A 17,989-nucleotide genomic window follows, 5' to 3' on the forward strand; every position below is an offset into this window, starting at 1 on the left:
ACAGTGCTGTCAGGGGTTGGGAAACCTAAATCAATATCATAACCAATGCAGGCCAAATGCTGTGGGAAATAGGGAGATTTTAAGCTTCCTAAAAAGGTTAATGCATTGGCAAAGGAGTCTTGGGAATATGGAACTAAAACTACACGTCCAGGTTCATGCAATGAGTTGCTGGTGAAAACCATGGGGAACTACCATGGGGAAGTACCATCGTGTAGTGAAGCACTGACAATCATAGCCACTCAAAAGAGCAAAAAAATAAACATAACATCAACTGACAACAGCGTAAGGTTGTATCGATTGGGTTTATGTTTTCACAAGATAACGGAAAAAAAATATAACAATGCAGCATCGTACCATTCACCCCCGCATATCCCGCTTCGAACTTTATTCAAAGACAATCCAGTACCCTCTATCCCCTCTTTAATATATCCTAAACGAGATATAAAACCACGTAATACTCCCCCCCCTGAAAATTTATTTATTCTTCCCTCACCTCAATTCTCTCTATATTATTATGTCTGAAAGTAAATACGCATTAGTTACTGGCGCTTGCCAAGGTATCGGATACCAGTTATCTGTGGAATTATCAAAAGCAGGATACAGAGTAATTGGATGTTCTCCTGCAAAAGTTATCCATCTTCAAAAGCCATTGGAAGACAAATACGACTTGATTTCCATCCCTCTTGATATTACCAAGGTTGAAGAAATCAAAGCTGCAGCTTTAAAAGTCAATGACATAACTGGTGGAAAATTGCACGTGCTTTACAACAACGCAGGCATATCCGTTATTGGTCCTGCCATTGAGACTCTGGAAGAAGATTTGTTCAACGTGTTTAACGTCAATGTCCTTGGTCACATCAATATGACCAAGTATTTTGCTCCTCAAGTAATCAATGCAAAGGGGACAATTCTCTTCACTAGCTCGATTGCAGGAAGAGCCCCACTTTCGTGGGTAAGTGCTTACAACGCATCCAAGGCTGCAATTGATCAATACGCTTTGACATTACATGGAGAAATGAAACCATTTGGAGTGAGAGTCCACAGTGTCATTACCGGAGGGGTCAATACCGCTATTTGTGACCCAAACTTGTCTGCTAAATTAGTTGATTCGTATTACAATGTACCAGGGGTCCAGGACAGTTTGAAGGCATCCGCTACCATGTCCCGTGACGTAAATATCTCACCCGAGAAATACGCCAAAGAGATAGTTGCTGACATTCAAAGGAAATGTGATCCCGGTTTCAATCTTTACCATGGAGCAAGATCCTATCTTATGCATTGGGCTAGTAGATTCTTACCCTTGTGGTTTTTTGAAATTGCCGTGCAAATCCACTTTAAACAATTCCAAGTGTTTAGAACTATTGCCAAAAATGTCAAGCAAGGAATCTACTCAAAAAAGAATGAATAGGCTATATGTATTAGTTCTAAATAAATCTAAAGAAGTTCGTCCTCGTAATCCTCTTCATCGCTTGATACTTCTTGTCCTAATTTTTTTAATTCCTGTTTATACTTTTGTTTACTTTCATCCAAATCAGCCATTATCAACATAAGTTCATCTAGTTCAGATTGTGCAACACTATGTTTAAGCTTGGACTTTAATTGTTTAATCTCAGACTCATACGTTGTTTGTTTGGCCTGGCATTCCTCTTCCAATGCCTGCAATTGTTCAGCAATCTTGGCGTTGACTTCACGCAGTTCTTCTAATGATTGACGAAGTTGAAGTTTTTCAGTGGCATCCTCTTCTACTTGAGAGACAAGTGCTTCCTTTTCTTTAATCAATGCTTCACTCTTTTCAAGATGTGCTTTGGTTTCAATAAGTTCTTGCTCGAGTTGTTCTTTGGCTTCAACAAGCTCCTGATCAGGTTCAGAAGATACTTCCTTTATTCCATTTAATCTAGTTTGCATTTCGTCTCTTTCGCTAGTTAAATTAGCAACCTTCAAATTACACTCATTCAACTCCTGCTCAAGTTGTTTAACACTTTCACGTAACACGGCATCAAAGGAAACTTCTCCATCAACCACTCTCTTCAACTCATAAATTTCTGCTTTCAATTTCTCAACTGATTCCTCATGATCAAACACAAGATCTTCTTTACTCATGGTCAATTCGATTGCTCTTGCATTACATTTTTCCAATTCCACTGCCCTTGATTGCAATAATTGTTCGAGTCTATCCTTTTCTTGGGAAACAGCTTCGAGTTCTTCCTTTAACAGAATGGATTGTAGGTCCTTTTCATTTGACTTTGATTGTGAAAGAATGTCGCTTATATCATTGTACTTTTCAAGGGTTACACGCAACTCCTCATCTCTTTCCTTAAGTAATTCTTGCAACTTGTCAACCTGTTCATGTTTATATTGTTCACCATTAGCAGTCAACTCTTCAATCTCATTCTTGGCATTAGAAAGTTCTTTCTTGGCAATATCCAACTCGGTAGAAATATTCTCTATTTGTTCAATCTTGGTAGCATGTTCTCTTCTCAACAATTCAATTTCAATTTGCACAGATTCCAACTCAGATTCTTTTTCAGCAACATCTTTCTTGACATCACCATGAGCAATCTCCTCCTTAAGTTCATTATATTCGATCGTCAACTTGGCAATCTCATCAACTAGCTTAGTCTTGTCCTCGCTAAACTCAGCCGCCATTTGAGTATGCGATTCATTATTGGCACTGATTGTATCTTCCAATTCCTTTATCTTGTCTGAGTATTCTTGGATAAGATCATGGGAACTTTCATTAAGAATAGATTTTTGCATTTCTGCATCAGTAGTTTTGCTTTCCAACTCTTCTTTCAACTTGGAGATTTCGTCTTGTTGGGTTTCTAGCTTCGTTTGCAAAGCGACTAACTCAGATTGAGTTTTGGTTAATTCAGCAGTGGATTCTTCGTTTAACTTGTCTACTTCGAAGTTATCATTAACCTCAGTTCCACTTGCAATGACCAGTTCAAGTCTAGAAACTTCCTCTTCAAGTTCAGAAATAGTTAATTTCAATTGAAGGATAAGATCATCGTCATGTCCAGAACCACTATCGGCCAACTTACCATTCAACTCGTCAATCTCATCTTGAGCTAGCTTTAACTTTTCCGCCATTTCTGATTCAAGAGTTAAATCCTCAATCTTGGAATTTAATTCACTAATTTCACTTTGTTTGATTTCCATATCGGCCGCCTTCTGCGAGATCACTTCTTCACGAGCAACCAAGCTTTCTTCAATGGATACTTTTTCTTTCTTGAGTGCTTGAATTTCCTGGAGTAAAAGCTGGAAATTATCGTCGGCCTGGGCAAGTTCCATTTCCAATTCAGCAATGCGTATAGTAGACTGTTCAACAGTGGACACCAATGAGGCATGATCGTCATTATCAGCTTGTATTTCTGCAAGCTTAACTTCGAATTTCGACTTTTCATAATCACGAATCTTGCGAATATCGTCAAATTTCTTTAATGCATCATGGAGCTGTTGACTGAGCTCTTCGCTGTCGTTGTTGTCAGGGGCGGTAGACACCGTCAGATCAAGCTTTTCTTGAAGATTCTTGTTCTTTGTCTTGAGAAGATCAATCGTAAGCTCGAGATCTTCTTTAACAAACTCAATTTCTTCATTCTTCCGTTCAATTTCCAAATGCAACAACTTGACTTCATCACTTGCTGATCCATTCGACTTAAGTTGTTCAAGTTCATTACGCAATTGCGAAAGCTCTTGTGTATTGTCCCCACCTTCCAATTTCTTATTCAATTCCTCGATTTCCTTGATCTTCATATCCAACTCACTCTTGACCAATTCACACTCTGCTTGCGCGGTTTCCTGAGCCTGTTTCAAATCCAGGAATGCAACACTGGCTGATCTTAATTTATCCATCAAATGAGCGTTGGTAGCTTCTGATTCGTACAACTTCTCTTCCAACTCCCTTGTAGCACCTTCTTGTCCTCTGCTCAAACTGGAAACCTGGGCATTCAATCGGTCTAATCTTGATTGGTACTCCTTATTTTCCGTTTGAAGTTTCTCAATTTGGGAATCAGAAGTCAGTTTTGATTTCGTTAAAGTGTCATTGAGTTTCTTGATGTCGCGTTCGTACTGCTTCAGTTTAGAGTCAGCTTCATCACGTTGCTTTTGGAGCGAGAATAAATCTCGCGTCATTTTATTAATCCCATCTTCCAATTTCTTGCGTGCTTGTTCGGACGTATCTAACTTCTCTTGAATTTGACGGATCGTTTCATCGGAAGTGGCCAACTTACGACGGGCTTCATGAAGTTCTTGGAAGTAGCGAGCTGATGAAGTTTCAAATTCCCGCTTGGATATTTCCATAGCATTCAATTTCTCAAGGGTATGATTCAAGTTCTTGTTAACAGAACCCTGTTCCTCTTTCACAATGGTCAATTCTCGTTCTGAGTGTTCCAACTTCTCACGTAAATCAGTACTAGCTTGGGTTAATTCCTCAATCTTGGAATTGAGTTCGGTTTCATGAGCACCAGCACGTCTCTTTTCATCATTGAGCTCCTTCAAAAGTTCAGTCACTTGTGTATCCAACTCTTCAAACTCTTCATAGGTGATCTTACCACGGGGTTCGCCAATTGGATCATGCCACAAGGCTCGTTTAATTCTAGGGAAGTTTTCCTTGATTAATTGCACATAACTCATATCGAAATATACTTTAGGAAGTCCTTGTTCGTCTTTGACATCGGTGAACATCAGTAAATCATCACAATCCTTAAACGCAGGGTTCAATCTAAATTGCTTCACTTTCAAGGCGTAGTTGTCCCGTCCCAAACTCTTAACCATAAGAGAATGCAAGCTTTCTCTCGAAGTTGGTGAATCCTTGGATGAGAACTCATATGCTACACCTAATAATATAGTAGCCATGCCACTAATCAAAACATTCAGCTCAGTGGTGTGGTCCGCCAACCATGAGAGCAAGGAAGTTACCACTGATTGATCACTTACAAAATCATTCACGGCATCAAAATCTTCATACATCCAATATGTCAAAAGCTGGATGTATCCCATGGCAATACGTTGATCTGATCCCCGTTCCAAATGAGTAATTAACAAACTGGCCATAGCAGCAATAGAAGTCATCACTTCTTCTTCAGTATCGAGTGTACCAGTATGTACAGAACGGGCAAATTGTCGATTAGTATCAAGAAGATTCATGAGGATGAGCGAGGAAAACCAGATACGGTAGGGGTTGAGATTGATGTCGGCATCGTAATCCATTAACGTCGTAAATAAGTTCCCAAATGGAGTGGCCACGGCATGGGAATCTACTACCGGCTTAACTTGTTGTCCTTCTTCTTGTTGCTTTTGTTTTTCTTGTTGAATGTTTTCAAAATACAGACTGTCGGAATATGCCTTGATTTGATCCTGTAAAAATGCCTGTTTGGCTTCTTCATTTTCGTTGAAGTATGCTTTTAAACAAGTTAATGACCCCACTCTAATATCAAATGCGTGCACGGAGTTAATAAACAAACACCAATTGAGTAATGCTATGGGGACTGGGATCGTCAGGGTATAGGTTTGCAAGGTGGTGGGCAAACTTGGATCGATGTATGGAACGTCAATTTGCGAGAATGCAAATTGGATATTGGCATTTCCGGAAATGGCATCGGCTGCAGTTAATAAAGCAACCAGCCTAACTGCATTGTCGGTAATAGGAGAAAACACCAACTTGAGGACGATATAATGGATTCCCGACGAATAAAGAATGTCTTGGTTGCTAGTTCTAAGTTCATTGTCTTCATTCACTAAAAGACGACAGATTTCTAACGCAATGATCATGTTTTGGATTCGTTGTTCTGTCCAGATGATGGGTGGTGTAACAAATGGGAATCCGTTATCGGGATATAATGTTTCATTTTGTTGTTCGTCAATGGGTTCAGCCAAAAGTTGGGCTAATCGAGGTACACACTGAGTTTCCATAAAGAATTTCTGATTCAGGGCATTGAATTGAAGGAGGTTAGTTATAAGGGTAAGACAGTCTTGGACAAGTATTGATCCTCTAATTCCTCCTTCTTCATCTATAATTTCAAATAACCGGTCAAAAGTGTTTTCAAATGCAACTAGTTTTTGAATGTTGAAGTTATCATTGACAATGGCCATAAGAAGGAGAATCACTTCGTTACGAACTTGTTCATTGACGTCACTGAGCAAAGCACAAATTGTTGACATTGCAGTAGGTGTATTAAGTAGGTTCTCCTTGACTTTGGTACCACGAGTGGCCACTAACGATTCTAACAATTGCAACGTGTACAACTTAATATGGTAATCACTTTCTCCGTCCAAGTTCTGCAATAATAATTCGAGCACTTCTATATCCTGGGTCAATTCATCGGCAATCCAGATCAGCAATTGGTCCATAGACAATTCGTCCATGAGCAAAGGTGATTGGTACTTGCCATTCTGGATTCTCAGCTGTTGTGAGATCCATCCTCGTGCTACTTCTTCATCTTGTTCCTGCCCTCTAATAAACAAAATCAATAATGTTTCCAAGATTGCTTTGACGATTTCTGGGTTTGATAAGTCCTTCTTGAGCGTTGAAATCAATGGACGAAGCCCATATTCAACGACACTTTCACGATATTGGCGAGAGAATGACCGGAGTCCAAGCACGGCAGAGCGTCGGTCACTGGAGAGATTGGCGTGTTGGAGTCGATTTGATAAAGTTGGAATCGCTTCCTCAACCAGTTGGACTTGGTGCTGGCCAAGAGCTTTGCTGACGTAGTCCATGGAAGCTTGGGTGGAGGTAGTGGGGTTGTTGTTTGTTGTCTGATTAGTTTGGTGGTAAAAAAATTGAAACTTCCAACGAGACTTTAAATTTTGTCGTTTACCAAAACAAACTTTGTTGTCAAGACAGGACTGTTGTAGACAAATGGCTAAATGAACGCGTTCGACTTAAAGTATGAACTATCGCCTACTGATGCCAAGGAGCTTGCAAATGTTCCGTCTACTCTTCAGCTATTTCCTGATGTGTGCGAGTTTGAGGAAGGGGGTGATGTAGAGGGGTACGCGGACAGCAACAATGACTATGTTGATGATTGGACGCTCCAAAGAATTGGTACGCTTCAATATCGATTAGAACTTCTTGAGACCAGACAGTATTTTGGCAGATCAGGCTTGAACCTGGTGGCCGCCCATATGATATATGGCTTGGCTAATGACGTGTTTGGATTTAACGGGTGGTCAACCACCATTCTTGATTGCGTGTTTGCAGACTTCAATGAAGAGCCAGAAAAGTTTTCTGCAAAGTGTACAGTTAAGTTGCGGATTACGTTACGAAGTGGCGCTACAATGGAACATTACGGTACCGGAGAGGCTGTAAATTTGCCACACAAGTATATGTGTTACAGTAAATGCAAGAAGCAGGCAGTGACTGCTGCCACCAGAAACGCGATTCTTGGTCTTAAGGAGCTTTTCTATAGATACGAAAAGAGAGAACTTGAAGAGGAAGCGGAAGAAGAAGCGGGAGAGGAAGCGGAAGAGGAAACAGAACAAGAAGAAGCCAGTTTAAAGAATGTGAGCATAGGTTAATCCTTCCAGCTTCAAACTCTGGTCATGACTTTCGACTCAGTTGCTGCTTTAGCACCAAACGGATATATCTGGACTGAAATTGATATCTCAGCTTAATGCCAAGCCCATCGGTGTATACGACCCAATGTCTGAGCAATACCCCCCTATAGCACGCACAATGAATTACTTTTTTTTACATTTTATTAAAAGTATAAGTATATACATTAGTAGTCCAACATTCTAACCTTTGGGAAGTCCTTAATTACAGGCTTTGGAATGATATCAATCAAATAAACAACCCCATTATCGTCAACACGTTCTCGGTCTCTTTCACTCATATCATGGATCTCATCGATGTTCTCCCTGATAAACAGTACCAACTCACCCCATCTTCTTTGAATTTCAAGTGCTTGTTGTTTCTTACCACGTCTAATCAATCCTTCAATCAACAATACAGCATCTGGTTCCGTTTGGTCAAGACGTTCAACCAATCTGCCTACAGACTTGATTAAATACTCTTCTTCGTAAATAGTACCTTTTCTTCCCTTTGCCCTCTTTCTTTCTTCACGCTTTCTATTCTTGGTGGTTCTTCTCGAAGCTCCAGTCTTGGCTGTTCCCGAAGTCTTACCTGTGTATCTAGTGAAGAAAGATGGAGTGGTACTTGTTTCACTGGCAGCAATAGAAACATCATCAGGAGTGTCCAAATCATTATCAGGGACACCGTAGAATGAGTAAGGATCCTCGCTCTTCTTGGCACGAAGCTCACGAAGACGACGGAGTTGCGAGTTCATTTGACCGTTACAGTCAGCTAACAACTCGGCAATGGTACCAAACCCTTCATCAAGTTGGCCATCTATTGATTCAATAAGATGTTGCTTGTCACTGGCAGTAGATGCAACAAGGATGGCAGTGTCGTAATGATAGTTCTTACAATACAACTTCACGGCCTCGTCAATGTTGTTCAAATAGTGGAGTTGAATTTCAGCAGCTTCGCTATAACGATGGTCTTGGGTTAATGAGTCAACCAACCTAACGGCAACTTCTTCCTTTTGGTCATCTTTACACAAACTAAGTGCTTGTTTCCACTTCTTGGCCAAGCTATAATTGTCAATGGCATCACTAATATCACCCAAATACTCAAATGCCACAGCAGCATCGCTAAACAACAGCAGTTCGCTCAAGTATCTAGCGTACAATCTCAACATCACCCTGCTTCTAGCTTGGTCGCCTTCATACATTCTCAAAGCAACGGTGTACAACTCATGCAGAATAACATACTCGTCAAACTCACCAGCACAATCAGGTCCCAATTCAAACAACCATTTCAAGGCACTCTCGTAACGTTTTAAGTAGTCGTCAATCAAGAACTTTCTTCTGATTTCCGGTTGGGCATGCAAGTTTTGCAAGAATGGCAAGTATTCCTTAGGATCCATTTGTGATTGCTGGGCAATGGCAAGAGTTAACTTGACGTCATACATTCCCAAAGCGGTCTTATAAAGAAGAAGAACATCTTGAAGGAAACACAAATGGATCACAGCCGATTCAGCTTCTTCACCAGAAAGGGTCGAGATAAGTTCAAGCGCTGCGTTTAATGCTGGTGGTTTCTGACAGGCATAGGCGGTGAGAATGGTTTGGATGTATTTGGTCTTGTAGTCTGGTTCAAGAAGAACGCCAAGAATGGCAGTACAGATTTTGGTAATTTTCGAGTTTTCCGCATATGTTTCTGGTTTGTTCTTGATGATACGGTGGATAACGCCCGAGTCAGCAGTTGGTGTAGGGGTATTTTCTAATTGTAATGCACCTACACCGTCAGTTATCTGATTGATGGTGTCTTTATATTTAGTAGCGGTAGTATCCTCTTCATGCAAACAAGAAACAAACAAGTCCAAGTATTCTACCTTTTCAATTTGATCAACAAACAACTTGATATTATTGAAGAACAACTCTGGGTCATAATCATGCAAAATATCCAAATCAATTCTATGGGTTCTACACACCAAAAACGCTTGCTTAAACTGCTTATGGGCAATAAACTTTCTGATTGCACTCAACACCATAATACGAGGACAAATGGTTTCCAAATTACCACGAGGAGCTTCAAGAACTACCGAGTATTTCAGTGGCATAGCATTGACCAAAATCGATCCTCTTTCAATCTGTCTGATTCTCTCATCGTGATCAGCAGCTTCTGAATTGGTCAACAAGTTGGAAATGGCATCGAATTGATTAGATCCCAAATGAACCAAGCAAAGCTTGGCTTGCACAGTAGTGAACAACACGTGACTATCCGTGACTTTCAAACTGGTGACACCGCTGCATACTTCCAATTCGTTAGCAAACAATTTCCCATTTCTGGAAATACCATATGTGAAAAAGTCCCCATTTTCGAGAACAACCACGTCGAAGGAATGGCATAATTGCGGGAACGTCGTGATTGGTTGAAAATTTTGCGTCGAGTCTAATTGCACAACACGACAGTCAACTGTTTGGAACACAATGGCGCCGTAGTCCGCGCGGGATTTCATCAACACTAATTTGGCACTGGGTTCCACGGTTTCGTTGAATGTTGGATTCTTGATATCGTCTACTTCGAAAATGGCGATTCTGGAATAGCCAGGAGCTTCGATGGCAATAGCGACAAAGGTGTCATTAATGAATGCTACCTGTTTGGCAACTTCAATTTGGTTCATGAATGTGTTGGCACTAACGTGGGACATTGGTTGCGGGTGCTTACCTGATTTCATTTCTTCAATTGACAATTCACTAAATACTAAATCACTAGTGGAGGTAATTGCCGCGTATTTGGTGTTGGACTTGGATATGGCCACATCAGTTACGTTTCCCTCAATTTCTAATTCTCGGAAACTGATAGGAGGTGGAACATTGGCAATTGCCAAGGGAGTGATCTTGACGGTGGATCCATCAACAACTAATGTCATACCGAGATCACCGGAACCTAATTCAGTGGTTGGTCCCGTAGTGATCTTGTATGCTAAGTCAATTATTTGAATGACACCACTGGCAGTACCCACCATTAAATGCAATGGTTTCTCAGGATGAAACTTTACAAATGACACAGCATCCGGAAAATGCAATTCTTGTTTCAAATACCAATGGTAGTTTTTGGTGGTCCAGAGTTGAACTCGATCTTGCAATTTAAAAAGTAAGATTTCTGAATCACAATTCCATTCCAATCCTTGGATAACTTCTGCAGTGGGATCGAGTCTAGTATTGAATTGTCCATGCCTAAGCCCGTTACGTTCATAAAACACCAAGTCAAGTACTTCATCACCATCATCGTCTGTATGTCTTTGGGTGCTGGCAATCAATAATCCTTGTGGTTTCCAACTCAAGTTATGTTCTAAACCGTCAACTGGTTCATTAACGCTGTCCAATTTCCCTTCTCTACTGAACACACGAATGACACGTCTATCATACATTTCCCCAGTGTCTTCAACAATGACTGGTTCGACTGAACTAACGGAAAAGTATTCACAATCACCTCTCCAACTAATTCTCACACTTTGATCGTCCATGAGAGAAAGAACACCTCGTTCGATTTCATTAACTGTAGGATCTCTCAATTCTCCTTGACTATCATGCAACCCTGCATGTTTTAATGCTTCGGCTTCTCTTTCTCTTGCCTTGAACCCTCTTCCTTTGAATTGAGTTTCTTTCTTACCCCAGCCAACGGAAACATGTTTGGAATCGGTGATTTTCACGTCATCGGGGTTCAATTGCTTTTCAGTAATAGGTTCAAACATACGGGAGAGCAACAACAACTTCATTTCGTTGGTTACTACCGCCAATGTTTCTTCGTCGTGACTCCATTGAGCGGAGATGATCCCACAATCAATCGACCCAACAAGTTCGATAATGGCATCATCTACTTGTCCACCTTCAGCATAAGTAGCAGTAAGGATATCACCATTGCAGAATACAAACACGAGCTGGGCAACATCAGCAAAGTGGGCGAATGAAAGTACACGGGATGTGGATGGGAAGCTGGCCAATACAGTGACATTTCCGGATTTGCCGAACTGTTGTATTTCAATGTGGGATCCATCAACATCGGTGAGAAGGAAGGTGACGGAGTCGGAGACGGGGTCGAATACGGCATCAACTGGGTGCAAGTCCGGTATGGTTAGTGATTCCGGGTTTACGTGGCCTCGATTGAGCACTATTAGGTTTCTCATGGTGGTTGTATTGCGATTGCTTGGGTGATTGATTGTAAGAGCAAATCAATTGGAATAAAAAAAAAAATGTTTCGATGAGCATTTGGCGCGACATTTTTCTGACCAAAAGTTGTTGCAAAAATGTCGTGCAAGTAACCTCCATCAGATACATTTCTGATTAGACTTTTCTGAATACAACAATGGATAAGGTAAGCATTTTCAAGGAGAATCCTAATGAATTCTCTCCTAATTATTGGAAAACTATATTTCGAAGCAGTACTTTATTCACACGAAAGGCTAGATTTAATTACTTCTAGATGCACATATCCATATTTCAAAGAAAGCATTCTGACTTTCATTTAGGAATTTTCTTACAAATGATGATTTCATAAAGCTTGGTTAACTCTCATTCGATATCTTCAATTTCAGAATTAAATGTCAAGAGTAGCTAAATATGGACGGGAATATAACCGGTTTAGCATGGGAGTTTTTCATGGTACTGAAACACTGCGGGCAAGCTATAAATAATATATTCATCTCTTGTGAAAACGTTAATTTAAGCTTGTAGCTTGAAATTGATGGAAATTAAAGTTTACGGGGTCCAGTTAAACCGCCCCTCCCCCTCCAGAATTAACATTGCGGGGCTCACTAAGCATGTTCAGCAATCTTTTTTTAAAAAATTTTTTTCTACTGGCAAATGACGTAACTAATCTTGAATGATATAACTAATTAGTAATCATAGATGATATTTTCTTACTAATAGCTTCAATTACTAAACATAGGGTATGACGAGGGTATGCAAGGGAGATGAATAAATTAGGGTGCAAAAAAAAGGTTACAAAAGCAGCAATTATTAAGCAAGTAAGTTCGAGAACTGTTGCTGCGGGGTAGATATGATTGTCTAAATTTTTCAAAACACGCTTACACACTACAAACAAGTAATTTCAACCATAATGATTTCATAAATTGACATAAGTAAACCAAACAACATAAGATCTAAAAAAAAAAAAACTATTTCGTTACACCGCTAAACTTTTCTTATATTCCTCTACCGAATCCTTGACAATCAAGTTGGGGTACAATTGGTCCTCAAATAACGGTTCTCTGGTCAAGGGATCATAGTTTCCCCTCTTGTGTAAATGTGCCAATAAGTGGCATTTCTCATAGGTGATGCCGCTAGGAGTAATCACGGGATCTTCAAATAAGCAAAGTGAAATTGGATCTAACAAATGCTCGGGCGCATCATCGACCAATTTGTCAAATTTGTCTTTGATTCCCGCGGCCACTTTTTCATTGATAAGCGAGATGCAGTCGGAGTATATTACCCCGTCTTGCTTTTTGGCAAGCACATCTGAGTATAATGTTTTCGTGTAGTTATTCTTAAACAAGTCGAGCAAGTCAATATACTCTTGTAAGTGGGACTTGTACATGTTGAATAATGCCTGATGGTATTGAGCATCGTTAGCATTAGGATACTTAATTTGCAATGATTTCTGTTGTCTTAAATGGTTTGACTCGACGAGCTTGAATATTTTGGCGTAGAAAGACGTTTCATATTGTTTTAGTTGCTGTTTTATAATCACAATATCGTTATGTACATGTGGGGCAAGATCTTGAGGCTTTCCCTTTAAAGTTTTCCCTCGTTGGGCCGGTGTCGGCTGTGGAGTATTGGAAGAATTAAAGATAAGTTTGACTATGTATAAAAGGGCCATGGTATGTTGTGTGTGTGTGTGTATGTGAATGAGTAAATACCAAAAAAAAAAATTGAATGAATAAGGAGAGTGTGAGTCTTGGGGGACACTTAAATAATAAATGGAGAAAATAAAACCCTACAGACTAGTCAATATACGGGGCATATTGGGAGCATTATATAGTCGATCCCCCAGTTGGGAAATACACCCTAAAAAGAAATCCCAATTTTCTTTTAGGTTTTATTAAAATATTTCACACATTTAGTTGCAAGAAAATAATAATAATAATAACAACCAGAAAAAAAAGGGGTAGAACAACAACCATACCCTTGTTGTAACTGGGAATGTTATGCTTATTACCTCAGTGTACTTGCGGTGATGTAATATGTTGCAAAGCAAACATGGTTCTGCCCCAGCAACCCGGCAAAAGTTACTACGATCAGAGTCAAACAGCCTCGTTAGTTGCTGGTAGCTCACCATATTTTAAGGGCGCAGTTGGATAATCACGTTAACGTTATTGTCAGTTGTAGCAACGTGATGGCTAGAATTTTATCTCCGCAGTTTTTGGCTTAGTTTATCGGGTATGTGACGGGTATGACAAATGGTCCCTACATCATCGTCACATAAGTCATACTTTGTAATCATGTTCCTGTCTAGACTTTGTGCCGGGCTAGATTTTTTTTTTGCTTACTTACGAATGGGTCGTGGGATGATTGCTCGGGAAGGTCCCGCCAAAAAATTCAACCAATCTCTCCTCTCCCCCCCTCACTCGCCCGATCATTATTTTATTTTTTTTTTTTTTGCATCCTCACTCGAAGAGAGTATAGACAATGATGAGAGAACAATCAATATTTTAATTGGCTAGAACGGTAGTGGGTTTTTAGTCTATGCAGAACATTTGTAGACCTTATGCATAAATACTATCTATCCACACACGATCCGATATTTCTTTTTGAAAGAATCTTACCGATTAGTTCTTTTACGAATATTTCTTACCTCAGGCGGGCCGAACATATGATGTATTATATACATTCATCATGTTGCAACAGACTGAATCAAGTTCTTTCAGTGCTGAATTTGACATGAACTTACGCAAGAATAAGATATTGTCGGATCGGAGTTTTTTTTTCCTCCCCTAGACAGAGTCAATGTACCCCTGATTTCTTTTCACCGGCTGCCAAAAAAATGATCATTCATTTCTTCTACATTTAGTCAATGTTCGTACTTTAGAAGATATAGATTCATCTCAAAAAAGAAACTCCCGCCTCAACCCTACCGTTTTATTTTTTTTTGTGATAACTAATCATTTGCATGATCACGAAGAAGTAACGTTTCTTTTATATGTATGATGATCTAAGATCACGTTCCAAGCTATGTCAAAAAAAAATCGATCCTCTCTCTGTCGCGACACATTATTAAACTACGACACTCACCGCACATGGTATAAAATTGGGTCGTGCGCTTTTGCCAATATTTCACTCCCCAATGAGAAACTTAAAAAAAACATCACCAGCTTGATAGTCCCCAACCCCATCAGGTATTACAAAGCTTAATCAATCGAGTACACCTTCTTTTCCATCGCATAGCCATCATGCCAGAGAAAGAAGAAGCTATGTTCCGTATGTATATTCTCTAATACGAAATAATCATCAATTGATGTTCTATTCCCCACCACATCTACTAACACCCGTTTCAGGTTCTGCGGACATGTCCTTGGTACAATTGTACGTCCCTACAGATGTGGCCAGAGACATCATCTACAAGATTGGACAATTGAACATTATCCAATTCAGAGACTTGAACTCCAAAGTCAATGAATTCCAAAGATCTTTCGTTAAGGAATTGAGACGATTGGACAATGTTGAACGTCAATACAATTTGTTTAAGCGTGAATTGGTCTTACGTAACATTGACATCGCCAGTTTCCCCTACGACATGAACATCCCTCAACAAACTGATATTGATGAATTGTTGGAAAACTCTCAATTGTTGGAAGACCGCGTAGTTCAATTGAAGGATTCCGTGGAAACCTTGTACGACAACCAAAAGTACTTGAAACAGTTTAGATACACCATTCAATCAGTTGATAACTTCTTTGCATCTCAATCTGACGACGTCCCTGCAGCAGGAGCTGAAACTGCGTTATTGTCCCAATATGATATTGGTAGAGCAGAAGATCACGTTCGTTCGGCATCTTCATTCATCTCTGGGGTCATTAATAGAGACAAGGTTGCTGCCTTGCAACAAATCTTGTGGAGAGTATTAAGAGGTAACTTGTACTACCATAGTGAAGAATTACCTGAATCTATTTATGACGCTAAGCACAACACTTATGTCGACAAGAACTCGTTCATTATCTTTAGTCACGGGTCAATTATTCACGATCGTATTAAAAAGATTTGTGAATCTTTGGATGCCGATTTGTACGACGTTGACACCTTATCCAGTAGAAGAGTTGAGCAATTGTTGGAGGTCAATTCTAAGTTGACCGATTTAAGTACTGTCTTGGTTGAATCGGAAAATGCACTTTCTTCAGAATTAATTGCCATTTCTCGAGATTTAGGTAAATGGTGGGAAATACTTGCTCGTGAAAAGGCTGTTTACCAAGCCATGAATAGATGTGATTATGACGGATCAAGAAAGACTTTAATTGCTGAAGGTTGGGTTCCAACTGATCTGATTTCAGACTTGACCAGTTCTATCCAAGCGTACGATCAATCACAATCTATTCCAACTATTATCAACATTTTAGATACCAATAAAACACCACCTACATTTGCAAGAACCAACAAGTTCACTTATGCTTTCCAATCCATTTGTGACGCTTATGGTGTTGGTAAATATCAAGAAATCAACCCAGGTTTACCTACAATTATTACCTTCCCATTCATGTTTGCCATTATGTTTGGTGATTTGGGTCATGGTTTTATTGTTGCCCTTGCTGCTGGAACTTTGGTTTGGAATGAAAAGAAGTTGGCCACTATCAAAAGAGATGAAATTTTCGATATGGCTTACACTGGGAGATATATTCTTTTATTGATGGGATTATTTTCCATGTATACTGGGTTTATTTACAATGATATCTTTTCTAAATCCATGAATTTGTTTACTAGTGGTTGGGAATGGCCAGAGAAGTTTGCCATTGGAGAAACTCTTCATGCCAAGTATTCTGGATCGCCATATATTTTCGGGCTTGATCCAGCCTGGCACGGTACTGAAAATGCCTTGCTTTTCTCCAATTCATACAAGATGAAATTGTCCATCTTGATGGGTTACATCCATATGACCTACTCATACTTCTTTTCCTTGTTCAACTATAGATACTTCAACAGTATGATTGATATTGTTGGTAACTTTATTCCAGGTTTGTTGTTTATGCAAGGTATTTTCGGGTACTTATCCTTGTGTATTGTCTACAAATGGACTGTTAATTGGTTTGCTATCCAAAAACAACCACCAGGATTGTTGAACATGTTGATTTCTATGTTTTTGTCTCCAGGTACCGTTGCTGAACCATTGTATTCGGGCCAAGCCACCGTACAATTATTCCTTTTGACCATTGCTTTGATTTGTGTTCCTTGGTTATTGTTGGTTAAACCATTGTATCTCAAGAGACAGCTCGACAGAGAAGCTGCCGCCAATGCCCAATACTCGCAACTTCCAAATGATGATCTTGAAGATGTTCACCATGATGCCGATGCTGGTGACGACGATGACGAAGATCACGAAGAACACGGATTTGGAGATATTGTCATTCACCAAGTCATCCACACCATTGAATTCTGTCTTAACTGTGTCTCCCATACTGCATCTTACCTTCGTCTTTGGGCATTGTCGCTTGCCCATGCCCAATTATCCACCGTGTTGTGGTCAATGACTATTGGTAATGCGTTTGGAAGTACAGGTATAGTTGGGGTTTTTGCCATTGTATTCTTATTCGCTATGTGGTTTACTTTAACTGTGTGTATTTTGGTGGTTATGGAAGGAACCAGTGCCATGTTGCATTCGTTGAGATTGCATTGGGTGGAAAGTATGTCCAAGTATTTCGAAGGTGGTGGTGTGTTGTATGAACCTTTTGGATTTAAGGGGTTATTGGATAATGTATTGTAAGACGTTAGAAGGGGGTGTAGAAATGACGTTTTCGTTTATTTAGTTTAATTGATTAGTTTCTAAATGCATAGATATTTTTAAAGCGATTGTAAGGCATTGCTATAATGAATGCCGTGTCTTTGTATTACAGTAGAACAGAAGATTCGGTGACTTCAAAGAGTGATTGAAAATTCAATGACCTCTTTACTCAACCCCCTGGTCGAAATTTAGATCTGGTGATTTTACAATAAGCCCTTTTTTTTAATTTGAAAGGAGGTAAATTCGGATATACCTTGGATTGAGCCATTTAAAGTTGTGACTATTTAGTTGATATATTTAAAGTTGTCAACACCTACATACTCACAAATCCAAAAACATAGAGTTCTCTCAAAAATATCACCGACATTCTAGCATTATTACTTAATATGCAATACGACATAGTGTATAATCTAAGACCGACCTATTATTCCGACTCACGCCATCGTAAAAAGAAATGACGATACCACTACATCATTCCAATTCTAATAGTTACACAAA

General features: G+C 39.7%; 6 protein-coding genes across 6 annotated transcripts; 3 read left to right on the plus strand and 3 right to left on the minus strand. All coding sequences in view use genetic code 12, as the record gives it.

Moving 5' to 3' along the window:
* Positions 1-514: 514 nt before the first annotated feature.
* On the plus strand, positions 515-1,408 carry SPAPADRAFT_130826 (SDR family oxidoreductase; the record flags this gene model as incomplete). The annotated part of the gene is made up of 1 exon (XM_007373028.1): positions 515-1,408. The coding sequence occupies one exon, from the start codon at positions 515-517 to the stop codon at positions 1,406-1,408; it is 894 nt and encodes a 297-aa protein (XP_007373090.1).
* Positions 1,409-1,434: 26 nt separating this feature from the next.
* Positions 1,435-6,717, minus strand: USO1 (Uso1p; the record flags this gene model as incomplete). The annotated part of the gene is made up of 1 exon (XM_007373029.1): positions 1,435-6,717. One exon carries the CDS (start codon positions 6,715-6,717, stop codon positions 1,435-1,437), a length of 5,283 nt encoding a protein of 1,760 aa, XP_007373091.1.
* Positions 6,718-6,819: 102 nt separating this feature from the next.
* SPAPADRAFT_147183 (Elongator subunit) lies at positions 6,820-11,719 on the minus strand (the record flags this gene model as incomplete). The annotated part of the gene is made up of 1 exon (XM_007373030.1): positions 6,820-11,719. The coding sequence occupies one exon, from the start codon at positions 11,691-11,693 to the stop codon at positions 7,722-7,724; it is 3,972 nt and encodes a 1,323-aa protein (XP_007373092.1).
* On the plus strand, positions 6,868-7,518 carry RAD59 (Rad59p; the record flags this gene model as incomplete). The annotated part of the gene is made up of 1 exon (XM_007373031.1): positions 6,868-7,518. One exon carries the CDS (start codon positions 6,868-6,870, stop codon positions 7,516-7,518), a length of 651 nt encoding a protein of 216 aa, XP_007373093.1.
* Positions 11,720-12,640: 921 nt separating the features above from the next.
* Positions 12,641-13,567, minus strand: SPAPADRAFT_58885 (uncharacterized protein; the record flags this gene model as incomplete). Its single annotated transcript, XM_007373032.1, has 1 exon — positions 12,641-13,567. The coding sequence occupies one exon, from the start codon at positions 13,382-13,384 to the stop codon at positions 12,692-12,694; it is 693 nt and encodes a 230-aa protein (XP_007373094.1).
* Positions 13,568-14,954: 1,387 nt separating this feature from the next.
* On the plus strand, positions 14,955-17,473 carry VPH1 (H(+)-transporting V0 sector ATPase subunit a; the record flags this gene model as incomplete). The annotated part of the gene is made up of 2 exons (XM_007373033.1): positions 14,955-14,982; positions 15,060-17,473. The coding sequence occupies 2 exons, from the start codon at positions 14,955-14,957 to the stop codon at positions 17,471-17,473; spliced, it is 2,442 nt and encodes an 813-aa protein (XP_007373095.1).
* Positions 17,474-17,989: the final 516 nt, after the last annotated feature.

Source organism: Spathaspora passalidarum (assembly GCF_000223485.1).
Source record: "Spathaspora passalidarum NRRL Y-27907 unplaced genomic scaffold SPAPAscaffold_1, whole genome shotgun sequence".
NCBI lineage: Eukaryota > Fungi > Ascomycota > Pichiomycetes > Serinales > Debaryomycetaceae > Spathaspora > Spathaspora passalidarum.